Source organism: Eretmochelys imbricata, chromosome 8, assembly GCF_965152235.1.
Source record: "Eretmochelys imbricata isolate rEreImb1 chromosome 8, rEreImb1.hap1, whole genome shotgun sequence".
NCBI classification, from domain to species: domain Eukaryota; kingdom Metazoa; phylum Chordata; order Testudines; family Cheloniidae; genus Eretmochelys; species Eretmochelys imbricata.
Window position 1 is genome coordinate 89835439 of NC_135579.1, and position 24867 is coordinate 89860305.

Below are 24867 nucleotides of genomic sequence, written 5' to 3' on the forward strand. Positions count from 1 at the left end.
CTGTGTTAGAGCAACAGAAGAACGTGAGAAAAACTTCTACAGAGCACTCAATTTATATTAGTGATAAGCTCTAAAGGAAAGACTAATTTCCAGGAGGGCCCACCTGCACAGCATTTTCATCAGGTTTAATAAGCACGCTAGAATGTGGTTTAAACCCAGGTGCAGTGGAACAGTGTTCTTAAGATGGTTATGGTGACAAGTGCCAATAGGATGCAAGCATGGCAGAACAATGTTCCAAAAGCATATTCTAATCTAGGCAGGAACCTTTACTAGATAACAGTAACTGTTCCTATCTGAATTAGAATACGGTTTTTGAAACTTGTTTCACTATGCGTTGATCCCATCAGCACTGACCATCTAGGCAGGTCATTATACTTGCTCTGGCATGTTAATTATGCTTTTGTTTCTTAGTCTCTCTCTTTGTTAGGTGTAATAAAAGGCAGAGAATTTTAAAAAACATTCAAAACAGAACCCACAAAAGACAGACACAGGACAACTTGAGTGTCATCTACATTTAGGCAGTTTTATTAGACAACTTGAAAAAAGATGAGTGCTTTAATTTACAAATGTATTAATAATTTCAGTAACCTGGCAATTATGGAAAAGAAATATTTTACAAACATTACAAAAGTTGTACTCTATTTTGAAATACAGAAAAGGCTATTAGTCAACAGTAAAGATATATATTATGTGATGATAGTTTTTCAATCCGATTGCAAAATAGTTTTTTTATGTCTATGCCTTCTCAAATGGACAATAAATCTTGAGGCTAAGGCACTTTGGATATATATTCACTAGCATATAAGAAAAAACATTATATGGAGACTGCAATAAATGGATGCTCTTATGCCTAGTAGTGGCTGTCAGTGCACCAGACTCTTGTGAATGGGCACAGCTCTTAACAAATAAACTGAAGGTTATTTCTTCCTACTTCTGATAATTTAACTAAAGATTAATTCAGGCAAATTTAGATTTAAGGAGGCCAGATGAGAATTCTGAGATTTAAACTCTTCATTCACTTTAACTATTATTTCAACTTCTTTTAAAAAAGGAAAACTGTGATGATAATTGCATGGAAACTGACAGTGAGAATTAGCGTATGGAGCAATTTTTCAGGAAAAAATGTTTACGGTCTCCACCCAACTATGTTTACTGTCTCCAACCAGCTATCTACTGATTTGTAATGTACCCACCCTGATGGTAGCTAGGTGCAACACAAAAAGTCTTCGAAGCATTAGAGCAGCCTCAGTAGGACCTTGTTTTCTGTTCCTCCCATTCTTTTTAGAAGATTGTTTCTGATGCTGATTAAGAAGGGGATATTGATAGTTAATGTCTCACAGTCTCTTTATTTCCAGGGAACTGCAACAAACCCCCCTTTTTGAGTAAAAAAAAAAAAAATCACCACCACCTTAAAGAAAATTCTTTGGAGTGGTAACTGTGATATGTGTTTAGTGCATCCTTTTCATTTCTGTGTATCAAGTCCAAAGAGTGAAATATGAAACATTCATTTAAACCCCGAGCGACCAATCCTTTATTCAAATTAGTTCCATTAAATTTAATGGGGCAACTCACAAGCTTAGTTACCTGCAGGATCCAACACCATTTGTACTTTAAACTATCCTTTTCTTATTTTTCACTCAACTAAATGGTGGAGTGAAAGAACAGCAATTCGCGATACAAAAAATTACTTCAAAATCCAGGTAAAACAGATAAACCAAAAGTGAATTTTCCTCAAACAGCTCAACTCCTAATTTGAGCACGTAACTTCCCTGAGTAATATTTTACAATTATAACATTCTACACTAAAATCAGCATAGTGCAACAAATTTTACACATATGGATAGTGGCCCTGATTATGAAAGTCATGAACAAAAACACAAGAATGTTTGCTGATGTTTGACATCATACTCCTCTGTTAAATATCCTACAGTGAAGGCTAGCAATGATAATTTTAAAGATGCCAGGAAAACTAACCTTTAAGGAAGTGTTTTACAAGAAAAATTGTGTTTCAGATACACTTAATGATTTTCAGTTTCCTTCAGTTTGAAAATGCAGCAAATAGCAAATGCTACATCTAATCTTCAGTGCTGTGGAAACTTTCATCACATCAATATAGTGCAGTCTCAACTTGGAAGATAAAATAACGGTTTTGTGTCTAAACAAATTTAAAACTATATCTATGTGAAATATATAATAAGCAACATATTCCTATCAGCAAAGTGAAATTTGAGTACATTGCATTATTTGTGTTTCAAAAATATTTTCAGTTTACATTTTTTTCATTGATAAGAAGGATAAACCAAAGTCCACAGTCTCAAAGCATTGACATAGCAGTAATGAATTTTTAAGCCTTTATTTGTGTGGAAATCCACAGGATGTCAATTGTGGGAAGTCATTTTGGACATCAAATGCTTGAGCAGATATTTTTCTAGGTTAGGGGAGATAGCATACATCAGTTCCATAGGCCAGACTCTTCATGGCTGTTGCATATTTATTCATGGTATTTTATTCTCCATATCTTCACAGGCTGGCAACATTCAGTTATGAATAAATAAGTTGCAAATATGCAAGCATGAAAATTGTTCGTTCTCAAATTGCTATTCCACAAAACTGGTGATTAAAATATCTACCCAATCTAAATATTCAGTTTCTTCTAATTGCAAATGTCAGAATTTGATGCACCCATTTTTCTATGACAAAATAAATTAGAGTTTCTAGTTCCTTGCTCCTTTTCAGGTGTACTGAAATTTATTACATATGCCTCTAAAGTTAAGGTCACGTCAGAATAAACCTCTACAAAATTAAATGCTTCCTTCACAATCTGAAGGATTCACTGTCTCATAGTAGTAAAATTTGCTAATATCATAACAGTGTGATTATGTAAATGTTTATTAGAATAATGACATTTAAAATATATTGTACTGTTTGAATATTACCATTTTTTCTTACAAGAGTTGAAAGTAAGAGTTTGAGTAAAAGCATTTGAAAAAAATTGACAAGAATTGAGGAAATACCAAGTCCTATAGTATCTGCTGTATTAAAGACATCTAACTGGAACACTTCACTTCTTTATAATTCAGGCATTTGACCCACAATACAACAGAGGTGTTCAACGCATTCTGATTATAAACTTTTTGACAGCAGTTTGAAATATTTCTTTGGTGGGGAAACTATACATAAGAAGTAATGTCAGTTTATAACATGGTAAGACATTAAAATGGAGTTATTATCAGATTACCCCCAACATACACCCACAGTACAACTAGAGTGGGATGAAAACACAATATTTTCCTTTTCTATTTGTTGACTGCTGAATACGAGTGGAGGGGAGGGTGTTTGTTGAATCTACTTCCCTTTACCTGTAGTAGTGAGTTCCAAGACCAGATGTGGTTCTGGTGGGGCCATTAATACAAAGGTGAGCCTGAGAATGCAGAGAAATTACAACATAGCATCCTAGAACATCCAATACTTCTCACTCTCCCTTTATCGTGGATTAGAAAAGAGAAACTTGGCAGCAGCTATTATAGGTATTCAATGGGTTGTTTTTTTTTAAAACTGAGAGAACAAGCTACTGAAAATTACAATTATTTGAATACAAAGGCAAATATTTGTTCCATCCTAGTCACAAAACGGAAGTTAATCAAGTTAGCGAAACCAGGAGACTAAACAGTATAGTCAATATATAGGCCCATTTTGATTATGCTGTTAAAAATGTCAGATATGTTAGCTGACTTCCAACATACATACCAATAGTATTATATCAAAATTAAAAACTAAAAATCAATAAAATAGTGCACACTGTGTAAACAAAGATTTAAGGACAGATTTAGCAATTGTGATTTCAGCTTATTCTGTACCTATTTAAAAAAAGCTGTCGGAAGGCTCTTTGCCCTTAATTTGGCTGACATACAACTGTAAAAAAGCATAATTATGTTCGGATAGCATAAGGCTACAAGTGCAGGCACAAACATTCCAACATACACACGTACATATATACAGTATATAAACATGTGTGTTGCATATCACCATCATTATAGTGAAGTCCTACCACTGCTCCCAGCTAAAGTCATCTCCTCTACCAAATACAAGAAAAAAGCCTAAAATGGTAAGAAAAATGACTGTGTTGCCAGCTAGCACAAGACCACAGGCTCCCCACTTGATCTGAAATACAAGATGAGAAGAAAAAAAATCCTTATTTGGTTTACATAACGTGTACAGTTCTATGTTACTTTCATGCATTAGATAAGCTAAATGAAATATTACACATGGGTGCTAAAAGCATAAGGGACAAGACCAACAAACAATTGATTCAGTTCAAGCATTCAATTAGCAACCACTGAAATAACTAGTATTATACTTATAAATTCTCCCTTCATTAGACAGTCTTCTTTAATACACTATCTTTCAGAACTAAATAATTATCTTAAAGCAGAATCCTCTTGGAGAAGAGAACAAATAATATAGTATATAGAGAATTCTTTCAAACTCAATGCTTTCTCCTAGCTTTTATGCATTACAAATTGGAAGATATTCCATAAAATCAAGGCAAGGAATAACAATGAACAATAATTTGCAAAAATAAATAGCAACAGCTTTTTGTAGCCAAACAATCCCATGCCCCAGTGTTAAAAATATTTTGCACTTAGGAGATGTTGCTAGGGATTAGAGTACCCTCTTGTGGGCATTTCTGGTTTTGCCTACTGTCAAAAACCTACAATTGCTAAAACAATTTGTTTCTATATAGGTTTCAGAGTGGTAGCCATGTTAGTCTGTATCAGCAAAAAGAACGAGGAGTACTTGTGGCACCTTAGAGACTAACAAATTTATTTGGGCATAAGCTTTCGTGGGCTAAAACCCACTTCATCAGATGCATGCAGTAGAAAATACTGTACTTTTCCACTGCATGCATCTGATGAAGTGGGCTTTAGCTCACGAAAGTTTATGCCCAAATAAAACTGTTTTTATATAGTGTCCTTCATACAGAGCATTACAAAATACATTAAAATGAAGCGTACAAAAGCCTAAGCTGAAGAGGAAGTCTATAAAGTGATATTAAGAAAAAAAGTGTTTCAGTAGTTTAGCAGCAGGGAGGAAAGAGTTCCACGTACATGGCAAAGAACCAGTGTCAGACTGAATCCATCCCACAGAGGAGCAGCTCAGGGATGGGGCAGAGAGGAATGGAGTTAGTGGGTGGATAAAAGGTAGGGCAGAGCAAGTCTGTGGAATGTTTTGAAAACCAGGAAGGTAATTTCTTTAAGTAAGAATTTCATTTTGGCCACATAATTTTGGAAACCCTAAATTGCAGTAAACAGAATTTTTAGAAAACCAGAATAAGAGAGCTGTAATACCCAAGACAGGAAAGGAACAGGCATAGATACAGATTTCAGAAGAGCCACTATCAAGAATTCTGGAAATGGGAGTAAGCAGACTAGTTAAGGATCATAAGGGATGGAAATGAAAGTTCATGAACAAAAATGACTCCCAAGATTTGAGCTGAAAAGAGCAACAATATAAGCTAGGCAGGGGCATGAGAACTGTCAACAAATGTGCAACAGTAGTAAGTTTCTTATCATAAGAAAGAGTCAGCAGAACGTACCGCTTCAACACGTGCAAGAATTATAGGCATTCCAAAGGCAGAAACAACAATTCCAGTTGTGAAGAAATATGCCAATTCCCTGCAGGCACTGCTAGCGGCATCAGTGTCATCGCTTACTCTTTTTGCAATGAAGTGAGGAATGGGACAAAGGACGTAAAATATCAAGACAAACAGGGGCCAGTACACACTGTGGGAGAAAAAGCCCCAAAAAGAAAAAGTTACTTTTCACATTGAAATCAAATCAGACAGACAACCTTATAGATTTCAAAGGGATTTTCACATACACAAAATTAAGTGTGTGTGTCTTTGTAAGATCAGGACCAATATTTGTACTAAATAACCTACTTTTTAGCCTTTTGATTATCAGAAAACAATTGATATGTAAGCATGTTTAGTCACTATTGGACAAGGTATATCTAATAGTTAATCTTAAAACTCAGTGAATTTTACAGTTATTTTTATATACTTTTTCAAAAATAAACCATCTGGTTGTTGTTTAGAATTAGTAAAATTTAAATATCATTTGTATTTTTTTTAATGCTGCTTGTGAATGTCAGATAAATTCACCTCTACTCCATTCAGTATTACTATTTTAATAAAAATCAAATCAATACTAGAGAAATCTATTGCAAAAATACTACTACAAAGTTAAAATTACAGACTCATTAAACAATACTATATTGCTACCTGAGACTCAGTGTGCAATGATTTTACTCCAGTTTTTACAAGAGTTAAACATCAATGAAAATAGTGGATTTACAATAACTAAGCCCCATTACCAACTGTTGGTTCTGGACCTTACAATGGTGTTCAAGGACAGTAGGTTTAACATGAATAATCATAATGCAAAGCTAAATGGGTTACAAAGCCATCCAATCAGAATCCACAATTCTTAGTTAACTACTGAACTTAGCTTTTAGCTAATAAAACAATGGTTAAATGTGCATACTCCAAATTACATGGGACCAACATACAGCTAGACTGCATATGTGTATTTACATGGGCAGTTCAAGAACACAAAGTTAGAACAAAGTCAATTTTTGTTTTTGAACTGAATTATTTCTTACCCATAATATTCTAGGGCACATCCCAACATAAGAAACGTTAGACCAATGGCTCCACTGAAGGATAAACCAACAAGGGCTGTACAAGAACAAAGAAATGGACTGTTATGCTGAAAACTCAAAACAAAACAATAATTATTATAACTTTAAGAGGAAGGCACCCTGACATTGTCACAGCAACACTTTCTCCAAGACTCAGTAAAAACTGCCCTTGACTTGAATCAGCAGCTGCAATGCAAAGTGATTCATTATTTCAATTCATTGTGTGACTTGGTTACAATTGATAATTGTAGCAGATACATTCCTCATTCGTTTGATTTTTATTCTGCACCTTTTCTGCTCTTGATACCATATTCTTCATTGAATGACCATAGCAACAACTTATTGATGCTTCAAAATAGAATTTAAGGGATTTTTACTCTTTTTAAAGTTTCATTAAAATCTAATAATAGCATTTTTATACCTTGTGAAATCAAGACACACCACAACACAAATAAGGCTTTTATTAGACTTTAAACTATTCCCTACATTGTTTGCAATCCACACACTGCAGCAACCTAAGAGTACATGGAAAGCAAAAAATGAAACCAGCAAGTCTCTCTCATTACCCCCAAGGTAAAAAAGGCCAAGGTATCATTGGATCCTGATCTTTGAGGATAAGGCCTTTTGTAACATCACTTCAAGCCTTCCAAAATTATTCACAACTTTTACAGATGTCAGCCACTTCAGGGAACACTAGGGTGACCAGACAGCAAGTGTGAAAAATCAGGATGGGGGTGGAGGGTAATAGGAGCCTATATAAGAAAAAGACCCAAAAATCCGGACTGTCCCTATAAAATTGGGACATCTAGTCATCTAGGGAACACCTGCGGAAGGGTGCGGGAGCTGGAGAGCTACTCTGGAGGCAAAACGAGAAACAGGGGATCCAGAGAACTGAGGGGGACCAGATTCGGGGGCAGGGAGGATGGGGAAGAATCAGAGGTGTGTGAGGGGGCCACAAGGGAGAACTGGGGGTGTCCAGACTCGGAGGCGAGGGGGAACAGTGGGGAGAAATGGAGGTGGGCCCAGGACAGAAGGAATGGGAGAATCGGGGATGTCAGGGAGACTGAGAGGGGCAAGGGGGAGAGTGACGTGAGGAGGAACAAGGACAACCCAGTGAGGGAGAGGCAACGAGGCTCGGGAGGAGGGAACAGGAGGAACTCAGCAATGTTGTGGCTCAGGAGGAGGAATCAGGGTGTCCAGGCTCAGGGTGGGGGCAAATCACAAATGACAAGGCTTGAGAGGGTATCATGACTGGGCAGGGAGGGAATCGAGGGGTGACAAGCCTCACAGGAGGAAACTGGGGTGTCCAAGCTCGGGGGGGGGGGTGCAATTTGCGTGTCGAGGCTCGGGAGGGTACCGTGGCTGGGGGGGCAAGATCAGGAACGATGAGGCTCAGGAGAGTATCATGGTGGTGGTGGGGGAGGCAATTGAGGTGCCCAGGGAGCACGGGGGGGAGAGGAGAATCAGGGTGTCCAGGCTAGGGTTGCCAACTTTGGTTGGGCAAATTCCTGGAGATTTCATCACATAACATAATCTTTAAATCCTGGAGACTCCAGGACAATACCCTAGTCCAGGCTCTGAAGGGTCCCGTGGCTGGGGGGCCGGGGCAGTGGCAGGGGGGAATCTGGGTGTCCAAGCTCAGCTCAGGAATACAGTGGCTCAAAGAGGAGGAATTAGCGAGGGTGTGTGTGAGGAGACTAGGGGGTGGGGAGGGTGGGGGAGATCAGGATGTCCAGACTCAGGAGTGTAGGGTGTCTGGGAGAGGAGGAAGCAGGAGGTGAGGAGAATCAGGGGAAGGGGATCATGAGTGACAAAACTCGGGAGGATAGAAAGGTTGAGGGCAGGGAATCGGGGGGTGACGAGGCTCGGAATCAGAGGGGTTACGAGGCTCGGGGGGGGAGGAATTGGGGGTGACGACGAGAGGAATCGGGGGGTGACGAGGTTTGTGGGGGGATCGGAGGGACAAGGGGGGTGGGAGGGAAGGAGGGGAGTTGACGAGGCTCGAGGGAGGAATCGGGGGGTGACGAGGGGAGGAGGGGGCCTCACGAGGCTCGGGGGGCAATCGGGGGGTGATGAGGGGAGGAATCGGGGGGTGACAAGGCTCGGAAGGAGGGATCGGGGGGTGACAAGGGGAGGAATCGGGGGTGACGAGGCTCGGAAGGGGGAGTCGGGGGGAATCAGGGGGTGACGAGGGGAGGAGGGGGTGACAAGGCTCGAGGGAGGAATCGGGGGATGACGAAGGGAGGAGGGGGCTGACGAGGCTCGGGGTGAGGAATCGGGGAGTGACGAGGGAAGGAATCGGGGGGGAGGAATCAGGGGTGACGAGGGGAGGAATCGGGGGGGAGGAATCAGGGGTGACGAGGGGAGGAATCGGGGGCTGACGAGGCTGGGGGGGAGGAATCGGGAGGGGAGGAATCGGGGGTGACAAGGGGAGGAATCGGGGGCTGACGAGGCTCGGAAGGGGGAGTCGGGGGCTGATGAGGCTCGGAAGGGGGAGTCGGGGGCTGATGAGGCTTGGAAGGGGGGGAGGAGGGGGAATCGGGGGCTGACGAGGGGAGGAGGGGAGTGACGAGGGGAGGAATAGGGGCTGACGAGGCTCGAGGGGAGAATCGGGGGGGAGGAATCGGGGGGTGACGAGGCTCGTGGGAAGGATCGGGGGGACGAGGGGGTGATGAGGCTCGAGGGGGGAATCGGGGGGTGACGAGGGGAGGAGGGGGGCTGACGAGGCTTGGGGTCAATCGGGGGTGACGAGGGGAGGAATCGGGGGGGAGGAATCGGGGGGTGATGAGGCTCGGAAGGGGGGATCGGGGGATGACAAGGGGAGGAATCGGAGCTGACGAGGCTGAGGAGGGTGACGGGGGGGCTGACGAGGCTCGGGGGGGGAGGAATCGGGGGCTGACGAATCGGGGGCTGACGAGGCTCGCGGGGGGGGGGGAGGAATCGGGGGCTGACGAGGCTCGCGGGGGGGGGAAGGAATCGGGGGCTGACGAGGCTCGCGGGGGGGGGAGGAATCGGGGGCTGACGAGGCTCGCGGGGGGGGGAGGAATCGGGGGCTGACGAGGCTCGCGGGGGGGGGGGGGGAGGAATCGGGGGCTGACGAGGCTCGCGGGGGGGGGGGGGGAGGAATCGGGGGCTGACGAGGCTCGCGGGACACTCGGGAGCTCCCCAGGAGCCTGGTGGAAAGTCTCCGGGGCAGGCCTCGGCCGCCCCCGCGCGGGGCTGCGGAGCGCCGCTCGGTACCTTTCACCCCCGCCATGGTCGCGGGGAGCAGAGACTGTAGCGCGAGCTCCGCTTTTCGGGGCGCCGAGCGGATCTGCGGGCTGCGGCTACTTCCGGCTTCCGCTAACGGAGACACCCCGCCCCGGTTAGCTCCGCCCCGGCCCCGGCCCCGGCCCCACGTGGCCACAGGGGGCGGGAGCCATTAAAGGGCCCGCGGCGCGAGGCTGCTGCTTCCCCACTCGCGCCCCCCCAGGCCCAGCCCCGGCCGCCCCAGAATGGGGAGCCCGTGTCCATTCCCGCAGCGGCGGCCGCGCTTGTCCACCTGCCCCTCCCCGCGGATCTGGCGGGTGCTTTATTCCCCCTCCGCCCCCGGGGAACCAACCCTCGGGTCCCACTGAAACAACGAGGCTGTTCGGAGCCGAGCCCGCGAAAATCTCCGGCGCCTGGGCTCGTCCCCAGCGAGCCTCTGCGACCAGCCGCCCTCTCTCGAGCCCCTTCGCCTGGGCCAGCTGCAGAGGGAGGGCGACCAGGCCCGGGGCGTTTCCGGGCGAGCTGCCTTGGAGGCCGGCGGCGGACCCTGCCCCGGGGAGACTTTTTCTCTCCCAGGTGTTTCAGTGTAATGAGCCTTGGGGACACAAGAGTCTTGAGCAGGCTGAATACAAATTGCTGCTGCAGCAGCAGCATCAGGCTTTGCTTCTGTTTGCTCTCCTTGTCCTGCTCCTTCCCCCATCAGCCCTACTAGAGTCTTGCAGGAAAAGCCGGTAGACAAGGCCTGCAGTCCTCACCTGAAAGCCACCGGAAAAAGTTATTTTTCTAGGAGCCGTCTTGTAGTGTTGCGCCGACTTAGTGTGACCAGCTGTCCCCATTTTATAGGCACAGTCCCGATATTTGGGGCTTTTTCTTATATAGGCTCCTATTACCCCCCGACTCCTGTCCCGATTTTTCACACTTGCTACCGGTCACCCTGTCCTGACTTGGCTCATCTAAGGAAACAGTCCGCCAGAAGTCAGCTGGTTTGAATTTAATAATAAAGTTGTGCTCTACAGCCCACTGGTGGTTTGAACCAGAGGTACTGCAAATCCGGATCAGGGTTGCCACCTAATTGAAACATGAGCTCAAATAAATTGGTTAGTCTCTAAGGTGCCACAAGTACTCCATTTCTTTATGAGCACCAAGTTTATTAATTTGTCTCCTATAGAAAACCAGCATCAAGATTATCCAGGTGCACTACAATGTATTACTTCGTTAGATCAGTCTTGCTTAAAGTCACAGTCACTGACATGGGCCCATTAAATGGGTTTGCCATTTGTATGGTAGCGCAGTAGGAGTAGAGAAGGATGAACGTAGCAAAACAAAACAAATTGGCAGACTTTGTGGCAACTGAGAATTACACATTCCACTGTTCTTGGTGTATGTTTGATAGAAATGGAGGCAATATGAAATGTTATGAATACTGTAGGAACTGCAGTGTATTAACCTATGAATACTGATATGTACCAATGGGACCAGGTCAATGAGGGGAAGTTACTCGATACCGGGTTAAAAGACTTTCTTGTGTGAATGCACTGGGCTAATTCTTAGTGGGGTTAGGGCAGTATTTATTATATGCCTAGACTGCTTGAATTCAGTGGGAACTGCACAAGAAGGCAAAACAATGTCTTTCCAGATACAAATAGGTATGTACACAGCAGAGACAAGGCAGGTGTGGTAATATCTATTATTGGACCAACTTCTGTTGGTGAAAGAGACAAGCTTTGGAGCTACACAGAGCTCTTCTTCAGGTCTGGGAAAGGCACTCAGAGGTCTGGTCTACCCTACAGACCTATATCAGTAAAACTACTTCGCTCAGAGTATGAAAAATCCATCCCTGAGCCACAGTTCTAACCAACCTAACCCCCCATGTAGACAGCACTATGTCAGCTGGAGAGAGTCTCCCACCAACATAGCTACCACCTCTCAGGAAGGTGGATTAACTATGCTGACGTAAGAGCTCTCTCCCATCATCTTAGAGTGTCTTCATTAAAGCACTACAGTGGCACAGCTGCGCCAATGCAGTGTTTTAAATGTAGACTGGCCCAGAGTGTTAGAGCTAAATACAAGGGTGGAACAGAAAAGGAGTTAACACGTTGAAAAGACCATTTAAGTGTCAAGACAAAGGAGTGTTATTGGCTTATAGATTGTTGTAATGAGCCATAAATCCAATGTCTTTATTATGTCCATAATTTTTGGAGCCTAGCAGAGTTATGAATTAAAGTTCCTAGGCTAGCCTTTTGAAGGTGGTGTTTAGGTTTCCTTTGAGGATGAGGACTGAGAGGTCAGATATGGTGCACATTAGGAAGATAGTACGGCCAGCTTCAAGATCCTGTATCTTGTCTCCAAGACAGCATAAGCCTTGTTTTGCCAGGCTGGTAACTAGAGACTAAAAACCTAGAGTTAAAAAGTACTGAGTAGGAGAAGGGCATTCAGTGGTGAGCAGCTGTCTAGGCAGGCAGACTCTGCAGAGGGAATTTGAAGGAATGGGGATTTCCCACACCCTGGGAATGGTGAGCATTAGGGAAAAGCAGTCATACTTAGGCTGGTTTATTTTAAAGATTTATTTTCTCTTAAGTTCATTTGTTCTAAATAAGTGATACTTTGGTTTAAGGATGCTGCTTGGTCACCCATTACTGCTGTTCTTGGTCCTGAGGTAGTAGAATTGCAGGGTGTGAGCCCAAGTCAAGGCTGCTGCTAAGGTAATCATTGTGGATACGCATGGGACTAGCACCCTGCACTTAGAGGGGGTATGCTCAGAGAGTTGTTATCCGCTCTCCTTTGACCTGTGGGGTTGGGCAGGGCAGGTATGCGGAGTAGTTTGTTCATGTACATAGGGAAGGCCTTCATATCCTCCTAAGATCTTTCAATTAAACTTTTCTGGAGGTACTCTGCAATCCTCTCCTGAAGGGATGGCAGCCTTATTTCTTCCTCCACAGTGGGCAGCTTTACTGCACCACTCCGCCATCAGGTCAGCTGGTACTGTTGCAATAAACTAGATAACAGCATACCAGCCCAGAAGGCTTCGGGAACCAGCAGCATTTGTGCTCTCTGCGTGATACCCTCAGGAGATACCAGATAAAATCACCACTGCTGGTAGAAAATAGTGCCAGTACTCCGTACTGTTGCCTGGTTCTGTACCCATGGAAATAGGGGTCACGATTTTATTGTTTCATTCAACCAAATAATTCCCTCTTCATTTCACCCTAACCTCACCCTGGTGGGCCATGCTCCCCATGGCTGTGGCTGGAGGGCTGTACTGTGGCACTCCAAAGTTGAAGTGTCGATAAGTATGGCTTACATAAAAATTTTGTGGGGAAAAGGAAAGAGCACTCTGAAACTTAACTTTTGCTTTCCATTTGGACTGTAAATACGATACATCTGTCTGTTTTATCTGTAGCCATGCAGCCTTCAAAGGTGCCCCATCCTACACCCAAATCTGCTAGCATTAGGGTTCCTCTGGGTAGAGTATTTGGGGGTAGGGCATTCTGCCCTAGGGTTGTAGTTCCTAGGGAGAGCGTAGTAGGAGCTTGGGTTCGGGTTCCTATGGAGAGGGCTTTCCACCTTAGGGTTAGTATTCCTATAGGTAGGATACTTGGAGCTAGGGTGAGGATTCCTATGGGAAAGGCTCCCCACCCTACGCTCAGGGTTCCTATGAATAGGAATGGAGGTATGGTAGGAGAAAGAAGAGAACATGGGAGACTATGGTCAATAAGATCCTGCAAGCCAGTGCTACATGGACTGAGCTCAGAGTATCTGGTGGGTGAATACAGCAAACACCATGGAAAAGAAAAAAAGTGGACAGGAGAATGGCCCAGGAGTCTCCCCAGCAAAAAGGAGAGAGAGAGATGCACCAGGACATAATGTGGCTTCTTAGGCAGCCAATATAAATACTGTAGACTAGTGTTTCTCAAACTGGGGTTCGTGAGAGTACTCTAGGGAGTGGGCAGGTGCCGCTGATCAACTCCTCCCCCTCCCTCCCAGCACCTCCTGCAGGCTGGGGAACAGCTGTTCAGCAGCATGCAGGAGACGCTGGGAGGGAGGGGGAGGAGCGGGGAGTGGTGGGGTGGAGCAGGAAGAAGTCGGATGGGGCCCTGGGGGAAGGGGTGGAGTGGGGGCAGGGCCTGAGCAGGGGTTTGGGGGTCTGTGAAAATTTGTAAATCAAAATGGGGATCTTTGGGTTGCTAAAGTTTGGGAAGCACAACTGTAGACTCTTGTCGACGGAGAGGCCCAACAATTATGGGCTCACTTCCTCTTACAATCTATGGAGAGCTCAATTTTAGCACCTCTCTACAGTCCCCATTGTTTCAGGGGCCCCATCCCTACCCTTACCAGGCCTCACCAGGGCCGCTAATCACAGCTTCAAATACACAGACCTGTGAGAGCCAGGGTTGCTGTATATGTAGCCAAAGGGGACTGAAATGGACATGTTTTCTACCTTTCTAATTTTCAAGTCTGTTAACATATTTTAGATGTTTATAGTATATTTGTTTGGTAGTTTTACATTTTTGCACTGTTTTTGGTATATAGTAAGTTTCTATTGTTTTGGAAATGAATGCATTTTTATCACTTCACAACATGTACTGCAGAATGCCTAGTGCTACCCAGCATGCCTCCTGCTTGTTATTGTACAGAACCCACAGATTCAGTGAAACACAGTGTGTTGCAAAGATCACTCACTGCTGCTGGCACCTCCCCTGGCTGGCTCTGGGGCTTAGCTCTGGTCAGGCATTGTGCTCTCCTCTGGTGATCTCTCTCCCACTGTCCCCTCCTTCTGCTCCAGGAACCAGTTTCCTCTTGATGACTCAGCCCTCCCGCCAGGTCACTCCATGGGTCCCCCTTCTGAGGGGGTATCAAATTCCTTACTGGACAAATCATCCCACAGAGTCCACTGTCCTTTACCTGGTCTGTGCCACATCTCGAGTGGCTGTGAGGGGAACCCAGGCCCACCCTCTAGTCCAGGTTCCAGCTCAGGGGCCCCCCCAACAGCCAAAGCCTGCACTGTCCTACGTTGTTGCTTTTTCCCTGAGCCTTATCGTACCTTCCTGGCTTCCCTTCTCTTTAGATTTACCAGCCTCCCACCTCCCTAGGAGCAGCTATGGACTACCCCCTAGAGTCCTGAACATACCTCCCTCCTCCCAGGGAGTGACTACAGCCTGCCTTCCTGCCACACCCAGCACCTGGGCTTTACACAAGCCCCTCCAGTTTCTGCCCAGCTGAGTCTGTTTCCAATTAGCAGCCACTTCACAGCCTAAATCTCTCCCCTTGTTGCTGCTTAATTGATTGATTCCTCCCCCCCCCCTTCAACCTTCTTAGGGCCAGTAGGGGGAATACAGCCCATCCCACAGTATAAGAAGTATAAATGTATACCAAGCAGTGCATAACTCAGGTGCATTAAAAATGTGCTATTGATAAATTTACACCATTACACAATTCATAACAACCCCCAAAACTTCAGAGCCAAATCAAATAAATTGGTTAGTCTCTAAGGTGCCACAAGTACTCCTTTTCTTTTTGCAAATAAAGCACCATCGACCATACCTCACTACTCTGGCTGGCCATTAAAGTGATCTTTCAAGGCCTCCCTCAGTTGCATAGCTCTGTACTGAGCTAGTCTAGCAAACGCAGGAGACATCTGCTCCAACTCTGCCACCTCCAGCAGCAAGTTTCCACCCTTTGCCTCACAGATGTTGTGCAGGACACAACAGGGAGGGATATTTTTCTCACTAAGGTCCAATCTAGTGAGTAACCAATGCCAGCCTCACTTCAATCTACCAAAAGTGCATTCAACTGTCATTCTGCACCTGGTAAGCCAGTAGCTGAATCTTTCCTTCATATTGTCACAGTGGCCCATGTATGGCTTCATGAGCCAGAGGAGCAAGGAGTAGGCTGGATCCCCCAGGATCATTAGCAGCATTTCAATATTGCCTCTGGTAAATCCAATGGTCAGGAAAGAAGGTCCCCGCTTGCAGCTTTCTGAACATGTGTTCTTGAAGATGCAAGTGTCATGCAGTGTCCCTGACCGGCCCACACTGATATCTGTGAAGTGTTCTCAGTGATCCATCGACACTAGAATAACCATAGAAAAGTAGCCCTTCCTATTGATCTTCTCTGTGGCAAGGTGGGCTGGTGCCAAAATAGGGTTCCTGAATGGTGGTGAGATGATAGATGCAATCATACACATCCCTAACACTGCAAATCTCTCCACTGTGTCCTGCACATCGCCAGGAGTCAGTGGCACTGGAACCAGGGAGTCTAAATCCCTCTCACTTTTTGAAAGTGGACAGGCCTGGCCACGTTTCAAGAGGGCAGATCCTGCCCCCGTCCCCTCTTCTTCCCCCCACAGCCCGCCAAGTCCCCAACCAGTCCAGCATGGAGCCCAGCTGGGGAGCCTAGGCAGTTGTGGGAGCTGTGCAGCCTCTCCACCTGCCCATGGTGCAGGGTGGCTGACAGCAGCCCCATGCCTGTGTCCCTGCCTAGCCCAGGGCAGGTGGAGGTGGAAGGTCCGTGACTCTGTGCCAGCTCCCTGCAGCTCCCCACACAGCTCTCCCCGATCTGGCTCTGGCTGGGGGAGGGAGGGCGGGCTCAAAGCTGCAGCCCAGCCATGGTAAGAGCTGCGCTGGCAGCTGTAGGGGAGCAATGGATCCTCCACCTGCCCTGGCCAGGGGATTGGGACACAGGCTGGGGGCCGCTCTTGGCAAGCCCCCCACATTGCAAGCTCTTAACATGGCTGGGCTGCAGCTCTGAGTCCTCCCCCCCACACACACACTTTTTGGGAAGGCTCCAATGTCCTGGCCAGGAGTCATAGTCCTGCATAGCAGGAGCCAATTATTAGCCCTAAAAACGTGCATGATAATAGACCCCACTGTGGATTCTCCAGTTTGGCATTGCAAGGTTCCAGTGTGCAACCTGGTTCACCACTCACTTTTCAACTATCTGTGCGGCTTTCATTGTGGTATCCATGCGATGGAGGGCTGAGGTTTGCTTGGAATGTGGCCTTTCACATCTGAAAGTTCTGCAACCACTGCTCCGTGTCCCAGACCTGTATCATGATGCGATCCCATCAGTCCATGGTTGTTTCTTGGGCCCAGAAGTGGCGGTCCACCACCTGCAGCTGCTCCGTGAATGCCACCAAGAACCTTGAATTGGTTTTCACTACATCCCTCAGCAGTCTGTCCTTGAAGAAATAGTCATGCCTCCCCATTGTTGTGGTTCTCCCTGGGGCTTTGCAAATTGTAGAGATCTTTGGTCCTGTGTTTGCAACGTTCGGGAGAATAGTGCAGAGCTCTGTCAGAGACGGTGGGGAAGCAAAGAGTGCCACATGGGTTTGTAGGATTTAAAAAACACACAAAAAGCTACAGGATGGGGATGTTATTATGGTACAGATAAAATTGCACAATGGAAACTTGACCCCTAGCTCCCAGTCACGCCTACAAGACTTGATTTCTGCCCCACCCTGCATTGCGAAAATTTCCCAAAAGAAAGAGTGCACCAGATGGTGGTGAGTGCCACATTAGGATACCTACCCATGGTGCACCACACTGTGCTTTGACACAAGCATTCCTGGTAAGTACATGCAGCGCTGACCCAAGCAGCCAAGTGCGCACACACGCAAGCAACACAGTCACTGCAGTGGCTTTCCACCAACATCGCTTACATTGGCCAAAGTTGGTAGTGTAGACATGGCAAGAGGCACAAAGCCATAATCACGGCAAGTACAAACATACAAAACTGGATTTCTACTTACACCCATCTAAACACTTGTATAGATATATACGTAAATGAAATCAGACTCTGGCCTCTTGGGTTTTTTAAAATAATTTTTGCTTTTTAAAAGTCATTTTCTAGTTGTGTATTTTTCCCCCAATATACCTGTTCTTCATATACATCAAGATATTATTGCCCTATTAATCAGTCTTCAGCAATGGAAACCAAAAGCAGACTAACTTCCTCATGCAGCTTGTTTGCGCTAGAGCAGTGGTTTTCAAACTGGGGTATATGTACCACCTCTCATCAGGGGGTACATGAGAAAAATCCTGTAACAGCAGACAACACATTTTATTTAGTACAGAGGTTTTCAAACTGTGGGGCATGCCCTGCTAGGGGGGCACAGAGGAATTTTTTTTTGGGGGGGGGGGAGAAGAGAAGAGGAGAAGATAAGCAGTGATGCCAGTTACTCCTTTGAGTTACAATTTTTGCACCTTCTAACCTTGTGGGGTGGGGCTGGCCTGAGCCCCCTGGGATTGTCGCTTCCCTTCCCTCCCATGTTCCTCTGTGCCCCCCAGTTTAAAAACCTGTATTAGCTGTTGCTAAATGGAAGGCAAAAAATCTCGGGGGGGGGAGGGGTGCACATGCCCCTCCACATTGCCTCTTGCTATCTCAGATGGAGGTATGTGGTAAACTATGTTATTTGGAAAAGGGTACGCAGCCTAAGAAGTTTGAAAACCATTGCTCTAGAGGAAATGTAGCCTATACATAAGTCTCTAGGGAGCACCCAGTGTTGATTTGTTTCTCCAGGAAAAAATAGCAATAGTTACTTCAGGTGCATAGCTGAGTGGGTCCATTCCTCCTGAGAAGTGATTAAAAAGGGGGTCTGTTTAGTTACATGTAAAAATCTTGCAAAATACAGTTTTAACTTCATCACTAACGGTCCTGCTTATACTATATTTACACAGTTTTATTCCCCAAAATTGTATTCAGAGTAATAAAGTGGATGTTTCTTTACAAGCACAGCACATACCTGAATTTATTGAATTTGAGCTTTTTAGTATATATACACTAATGTTTTAGACTAGTCACATTTTGAGTATATAGCATATTTACAAAAAAATTACAATAGTTTTAGACAAACAGTAAACCTGAACATTGATAAGCTCTGTCACTACGAGATAGGAAAATAAATTAAATTGCAGAGTTAACTAATTCTGAGATAAGTAGGTCCCAAAACTTTCATGCATCCAAAAAAGGTTGGAGAAGAATCAAAGTTAAAATTTGGATGGTTTGTATTTTGTGAACATTACTGAGTTACCCAGAGCTCTCTGCCATGACAAACTTGATACAAAGCTAATGTAGTTTATCATTTAAAAAAAAAAAAAAAGTACATTACATCAATGAGATCCTTTTATTATATAGGCATAGTTCACACAATATCTACAAACGTGAATAAGAAACAAAATAAATCAACAAACCACAGGAACATGATTCACATTCCAGTTATCTTTTTAAATAAGACAAGCACATACTGGATCAAAAACATTTCATAATATGTTAATAAATAACATCATTTGTTATGGTTATCTTGAACATTTTGAGGTCTTGCATATAAAAAGGAAAAGTGTGTTGGTATCACATTGTCAGTTCATGGTAATAAATAATGGACCAATACAACAAAAAGATGAAGTTTTATACAGAAAATAATGTCTTTTGACATGTTGCCTTTGCTGTAAATATTTTGCCACTGGAAAATTAAAATTTAAAGTAAATAAACAAAAGTGGATTGTCTTTAAAAACATCAGCTTTCCAAAGCTTTTCACATCAGATATAGATCTTTTCCTTAAAGAATTAATATGGAAACCTTTCTGCCCATCCTATGCATATGCTGAACTTTTAAAGCTAAAGCAGATAGGAGATTTCATCTCATCCATGAAGTGTGGTCAATAAACCATTATTTCTAGTTACTTCACAAAAGGAGAAATAGTCTGGGTCAAAGTAATTTGCTGCATAACTAGATAAGAAAGGCTTCAGCATCAGAAACGCCTGTATGTTGCCATTATTGCTTCAGACCAATGCAACTCAAATATACAAACTGCCCTGTTACCTCAAAAGGCCAGACAAATTCCACATGCCTGGATAACTTGCGTACTGTGATCTGAAGAGTGAAGTGGTAACAGATCCCATTTCTATCATGACTCCTTCCCCAACTGCTCTGAGAAACTTTTGGACAGTTGGCTGGAACTGATAAAACACGTTGATGCAAGATCTTCCGAACCCTCAAGTGGGAAATGTTTTTAACTAATGTGGGAAGCTTCTGAAGCAGCAGTATAACTGACACAGCAATCTTAAAAAACATGGGCTACCAGACCGTTCTACTTATGGGTAGAGCTTCACCAGGAATGTGGTAAATCCTTACCATTCACGTTCTACAACTATGGACTTGCCCCACGCCCACACAGTTCACTTTTCCCTGAACACTGTGTCTTGACAGGTGTTTAGCTTAGGCTGGTGTATCATCAAATATTTGATCTTCAGTTTAAGTCACTCTGCTCTATGATGCCGTAGACTTTGTTCTAAATATTTCACTGCTTGGCTGTAATGTGAAGTACAGTTCTCTGCTTAAGGCGTTAAATTGCCATATTGACTTATCCTGTTCCTCAGCTTTGCCTTTGAGAATATCCTAAAAGTGATTAGATATCAAATGGTTATTAATTATTATTAAGTGTGCCTAAACCAGGTCCCTGGAGCCGAACACTTACATTTGGATCTCAGCTTGGACATACTGTCCAGTTATTGCACTCAGTTGCAGTGCTGTGTCTCATTATAATTCATTGTCAGAAGTGGGACGTCAAGTGTCCCAACACAAAACAGTTCCACCTTTGTCTAGAATGCGTTCCTCCCTCACCCCACTTAACTCTGGAAATATGGGATAAGCTTCCAAAGTATTATGAGCAATTTTAGCGACACAGGTCCCTTTAGGAGACATGTGGCTAAAATTCTCCTGTGTTTTTGAAATGTGTGTGATGTATGTATGAGGAAACACCCATTTTGTTCTTCGTGATAAGTGGTAGGTTCATGAGCAATTTTGAAACTTCCAAATTTTGGTAATCTGTGAAAATCGCAAAGTTGTGATCAGAGACTATATAAGCACGAGCACAGATCTGAGAAAGTATGTTAATACAAAGGCTTTTGGCCTTGGTTTTCAAATTCTGACCAGGCATCATTTAGCTCCATGAAGATCATCTTTGCATACTGTTCATATGGCTGCCCTGTAGCCTAAAAGAGAACAAAGTAAAGAATCCATCACTGATCTGCTAGACCAGAATACATACCATTGACATTTAAACACTGTTATATTCTAAAGTACTTAGTAGTTTACTTTAAAAAAACAAACAAAAAAAAAACAAACAAACAAACACAGCTTTTCAGTTTGTTTTTGCTTCACTAAACCTAACTGTTCTTACTGCGGGTTGCTCACCCTGGGTACAGCTTAATGAAACATCATGGCCCTCCTACTCCTCCATAGCTTTTCAGTAGACGAGGGCTACTCACAGCTAGTCTGCAACTTCAGAGTATAGCACTGCAGCCCCAAGATGAGGGCAATGAGGGTTTTAATCTCAGGTTTTCGTGAAAGGACACTGAATTGGCCGTCACCTTACGTGCAATGGTGCTGCTGTCTGACAGCAGGTCCTTCCAGCTCCCCAAAAGAAGCATCTCCCTCCCTATCTTGCAAGCCTCACTTGTTGCGGGTCACATCCCAAACGTTCTTCTCAAAGGTCATCCCTGGTTATGCAAACCTAGTCTTGCGGCCATGGGAAGAGCAAAACCAAAGCCACCATCCTCTCAAAGATGGAAGCATCCCCAGACTACCACCCTGGGATTAATGGATCAAATCTGAACATCAATCTCCTGTTTCATGTCACACTGTTGACAGACTGTAGCCTGGGATTCTTCTATTTTCAATTATAAAAGGAAAGATCACTTTAAAAACAGCTCTTCCCATCTGCATTCATTATAAACTAATGCTCTGCAGGACGTTTGATAGTATGGTATGTGACAAAAGTTCCTCTTCTACCTTGGTGGGTCCTGCGCTTATTTGCAGATTTTGCTCGCCTCAGAGATTCACGGCAGCCCTCAGTTTGGCTACTTTCATGGCTCAAATCTGCCGTTCATTCAGATAACCTCATCACTGGCCAGCATGGGGGTGTGAGGGGGAAAAGATAAGAACGATCCCCGCAGTTTCTGCTGATCCACCATGCGGGTTGGGGACCAGCTCAGAGACCTTCACCTCTGGTGGAAGCTCCTGTGTTGGGTCAGGAATTGGGAGGTTTGGGGGGGAAACTGGGCCCGCCCTCTACCCCAGGTTCCAGCCAAGGGCCCTGTGGACTGTCTAGAGTGCCTTCTGCAACAGCTGCACGACGACAGCTACAATTCCCTGGGCTACTCCCCCTTGGCCTCCTCCCAACACTTTCCCACAGGACCTTCCTCCTGATGTCTTAACGCTTGTACTCCTCAGTCCTCCAGCAGCACATCGTCTCAGTCCCAGCTCCTTACGCGCACACCCCACTAACTGGGGTGACAGCCTTTTTAAACCAAGTGTCCCGATTAGCCTTAATTAATTCTTGCAGCTTCCGAATTGGCTACAGGTGTCCTAATTAGCCTGCCTGACTTAATTAGTTCTAGAAAGTTCCTGAGTGTTCTGGAATAGTCCCTGTTATCTTACCCAAGGAAAAAGCGACCTGCTTAACCTGGAACTAATGTATCTACCTTCGACCACTCTCTTGTAGCCATCTGGCCTGACCCTGTCACAGGTAGCAGTTCATGGATAATTTGGCTTAAAAACTAAAATATGAGGATGACCCAAAACCCTGAATCTGAACATCCTTGTATCTGGGGGAAGTTTGTACCTAATTTGAACTGCCTGGGGCTCATTTAAGGGGCTGGTCTTGAGAACACAGTTAGCAATTTTTTTATTCAGTTTCCCTATTCACCATTTAACGAGTTGGTGCAATCACATCTCATGCTTTCTAGCTCACCTTTCATTTGCACTAGTTGTGCCTTATTCATGAGATTAATTCTTAAAAAAAAAAAAAAAAAAAAAAAAAAAAGAGAGACAGACAGACTTACTTTGTCAGGATGAACAACAAGCACTGCTCTCCGATAGACCTTCTTCACTTGTTCTGGAGTTACAAGATCTGCCATGCCAATGGGTTTCCATTTAGTCTCTCCGGCCCATAACACTGTGTGCATCGTTGACAGCAGTGCTCTTATGTTTCTTTCCTTCCCTTCAATCCATTCTAGGATCTGGAGATAAGAGACAATTCTCAACAAGAAAGCATCCATTACCGATGCGAAGTGTGTCAAATCCACATTTTGCCATTTGGATGGCAAGGGTTTCCAAGGATCACTCCCCCTGATACTCAGGCCCAGATTTTAGGACAGGTTGAAGGGCATGATATCAGAGAGTCTCAAAGTAGGGAAAGCTTTTTTCTTTTTTAAAAGCACCTCTTACAGGGCTTGACTGTCTTTTTATAGCAAAGCACGGGTGGAAGGCGGCTTTAAAAGCAGGTAGCGTTTATCTAGGCAGCAAAACCTTAAAAGTTTGAGGAAACTATAGGAGAGTCCTGCTTTTCCAATTTTTGAAGCATCCGTTTAAGGAGTTGGGAGCCATGCATCTGAAGTGGTTTTTTACCCACGAAAGCTTATGCCCAAATAAATCTGTTAGTCTTTAAGGTGCCACTGGACTCCTTGTTGTTTTTGTGGATACTGACTAACATGGCTACCCAGATACTTGACATCCAATTAGTCTGAAGAAGATTACAACTAGTTGTAATCAAGCTGGTATTACTGTTCATTTTGTAGGTTTAGAACATTTTGCACCTCTTATCTGCACATTCACACTGATCCCCAAGCCTACCACTGTCAAATTTAACACGAATTGTATTTTGCTGATGAAGTTTACTTGGTTTTGGATTGAGCTATTCCTCTTCCCTCCCCATTCTACCTCGATAGCTACATGGTTTCCCACTTGGAATGGCTCACCCATGACATAATCAACAAGTCTGCTTCAAAAGAAAGAATTTCAGCAAAGAAAACAGGAGAATGCTAGAGCATATGGGATCAACAAATACAGAGAACTAAATGCAGCCCTGACTTTAGCAAGTACGGCTAACTTAAGTCCTATGGCAGACCACCAGCCATGGCGATGTCACCGAGAAAGAAAACTCAGTTTACCACACAGAGACTGATCTAAACCATAAGCTAGAACTCCAGAGCTGCAGGAACATTCCCAGAGGAATGTTCTCAAATCCAGAGAAGATGTAAGGATTTACTGAAGACCTGAACACTGTCAAGTTCCTTCACCCCCTCACTATAGATGTATTGAGATGGGGGAGCAGGGAAGGTGGGGGGGGAGAAAGAAGGGGAAAAAGAAAATCTTACCTTTGAAAGGCTACTTTTGAAGTTACAATAAGAATTTTCCAGCATGCCACATTATAAAGCTTCTCTTTTTTCTCTGGTACAAAACCACACAGAACCCAACCAACCAAAAAAAATCCACAATTTGCTCAGCTCTATTCTGGACTAACATTTTAAAACAAAGTGCTCTTTACTCTAAATAGCAAAAAAAAATTTGTTTTGTGATCTTGGATTTGAGAATTGGGATTGTCCAAAGACAACCTTCCCCAAATTGTGGTATGTCAGGAACCGGAACATTTGCTGGTGGTCTCCAGAGAGCTGATTAGTCACCTAGTGCGAGCTCTTCATTTCTAGCTGCTAAGTTGTATTAAGATGGCTAAAAATGCATTATATGCTTTCCAAGCATTTCTTTTCCATGCACATGTAACTCACTGGTGTGTGTTACACGGCTCTCTAGGAGCCCAATCTGCACAGGACGCAAGTCAGTTACAGACACAGCTAAAAGTGGTGCCTCTTTAGTTCAAACTGTAGCAATTCAAGCTTTCAGCTCTTGGGGTATCTAGCTCAATCCCCAGTGTGCTGGCCAAGAGGACAGATCTCACATAAGTAGTTAAGGATTGTGAGTGGAAAGCAGGGGAGTTAGTGATCATTTGTATTTAAATGTAGCTCTACTATGACAGTTTGATGCCTAGCTGAGGAATTCAGTGTGACATAGTAAATTTTAGTAGATCTTGGACACCAAGCATGCAGTAGATGAATGCATACTAGAATGGAGTGAGTGTTAAG

The 24867-nt window shown here is 44.4% G+C and overlaps 2 protein-coding genes across 2 annotated transcripts in view; both read right to left on the reverse strand.

Moving 5' to 3' along the window:
• Window positions 1-502: 502 nt before the first annotated feature.
• On the reverse strand, window positions 503-10066 carry LEPROT (leptin receptor overlapping transcript). Its single transcript, XM_077824506.1, has 4 exons — window positions 9943-10066; window positions 6664-6739; window positions 5597-5783; window positions 503-4161 (listed from the first exon to the last, which is right to left on the reverse strand). Exons 1-4 carry the CDS (start codon window positions 9956-9958, stop codon window positions 4045-4047), a joined length of 396 nt encoding a protein of 131 aa, XP_077680632.1. The 5' UTR covers window positions 9959-10066; the 3' UTR covers window positions 503-4044.
• A 10772-nt stretch (window positions 10067-20838) lies between these two features.
• Window positions 20839-24867, reverse strand: part of DNAJC6 (DnaJ heat shock protein family (Hsp40) member C6) — a 65107-nt gene continuing 61078 nt past the window's right edge. Inside the window, exons 18-19 of the mRNA XM_077824584.1 lie at window positions 22792-22968; window positions 20839-20940 (exon numbers count right to left, since the gene is read on the reverse strand). Coding sequence (XP_077680710.1) covers window positions 20839-20940; window positions 22792-22968 — 279 coding nt within the window. The remainder of the gene's footprint in view (window positions 20941-22791; window positions 22969-24867) is intronic.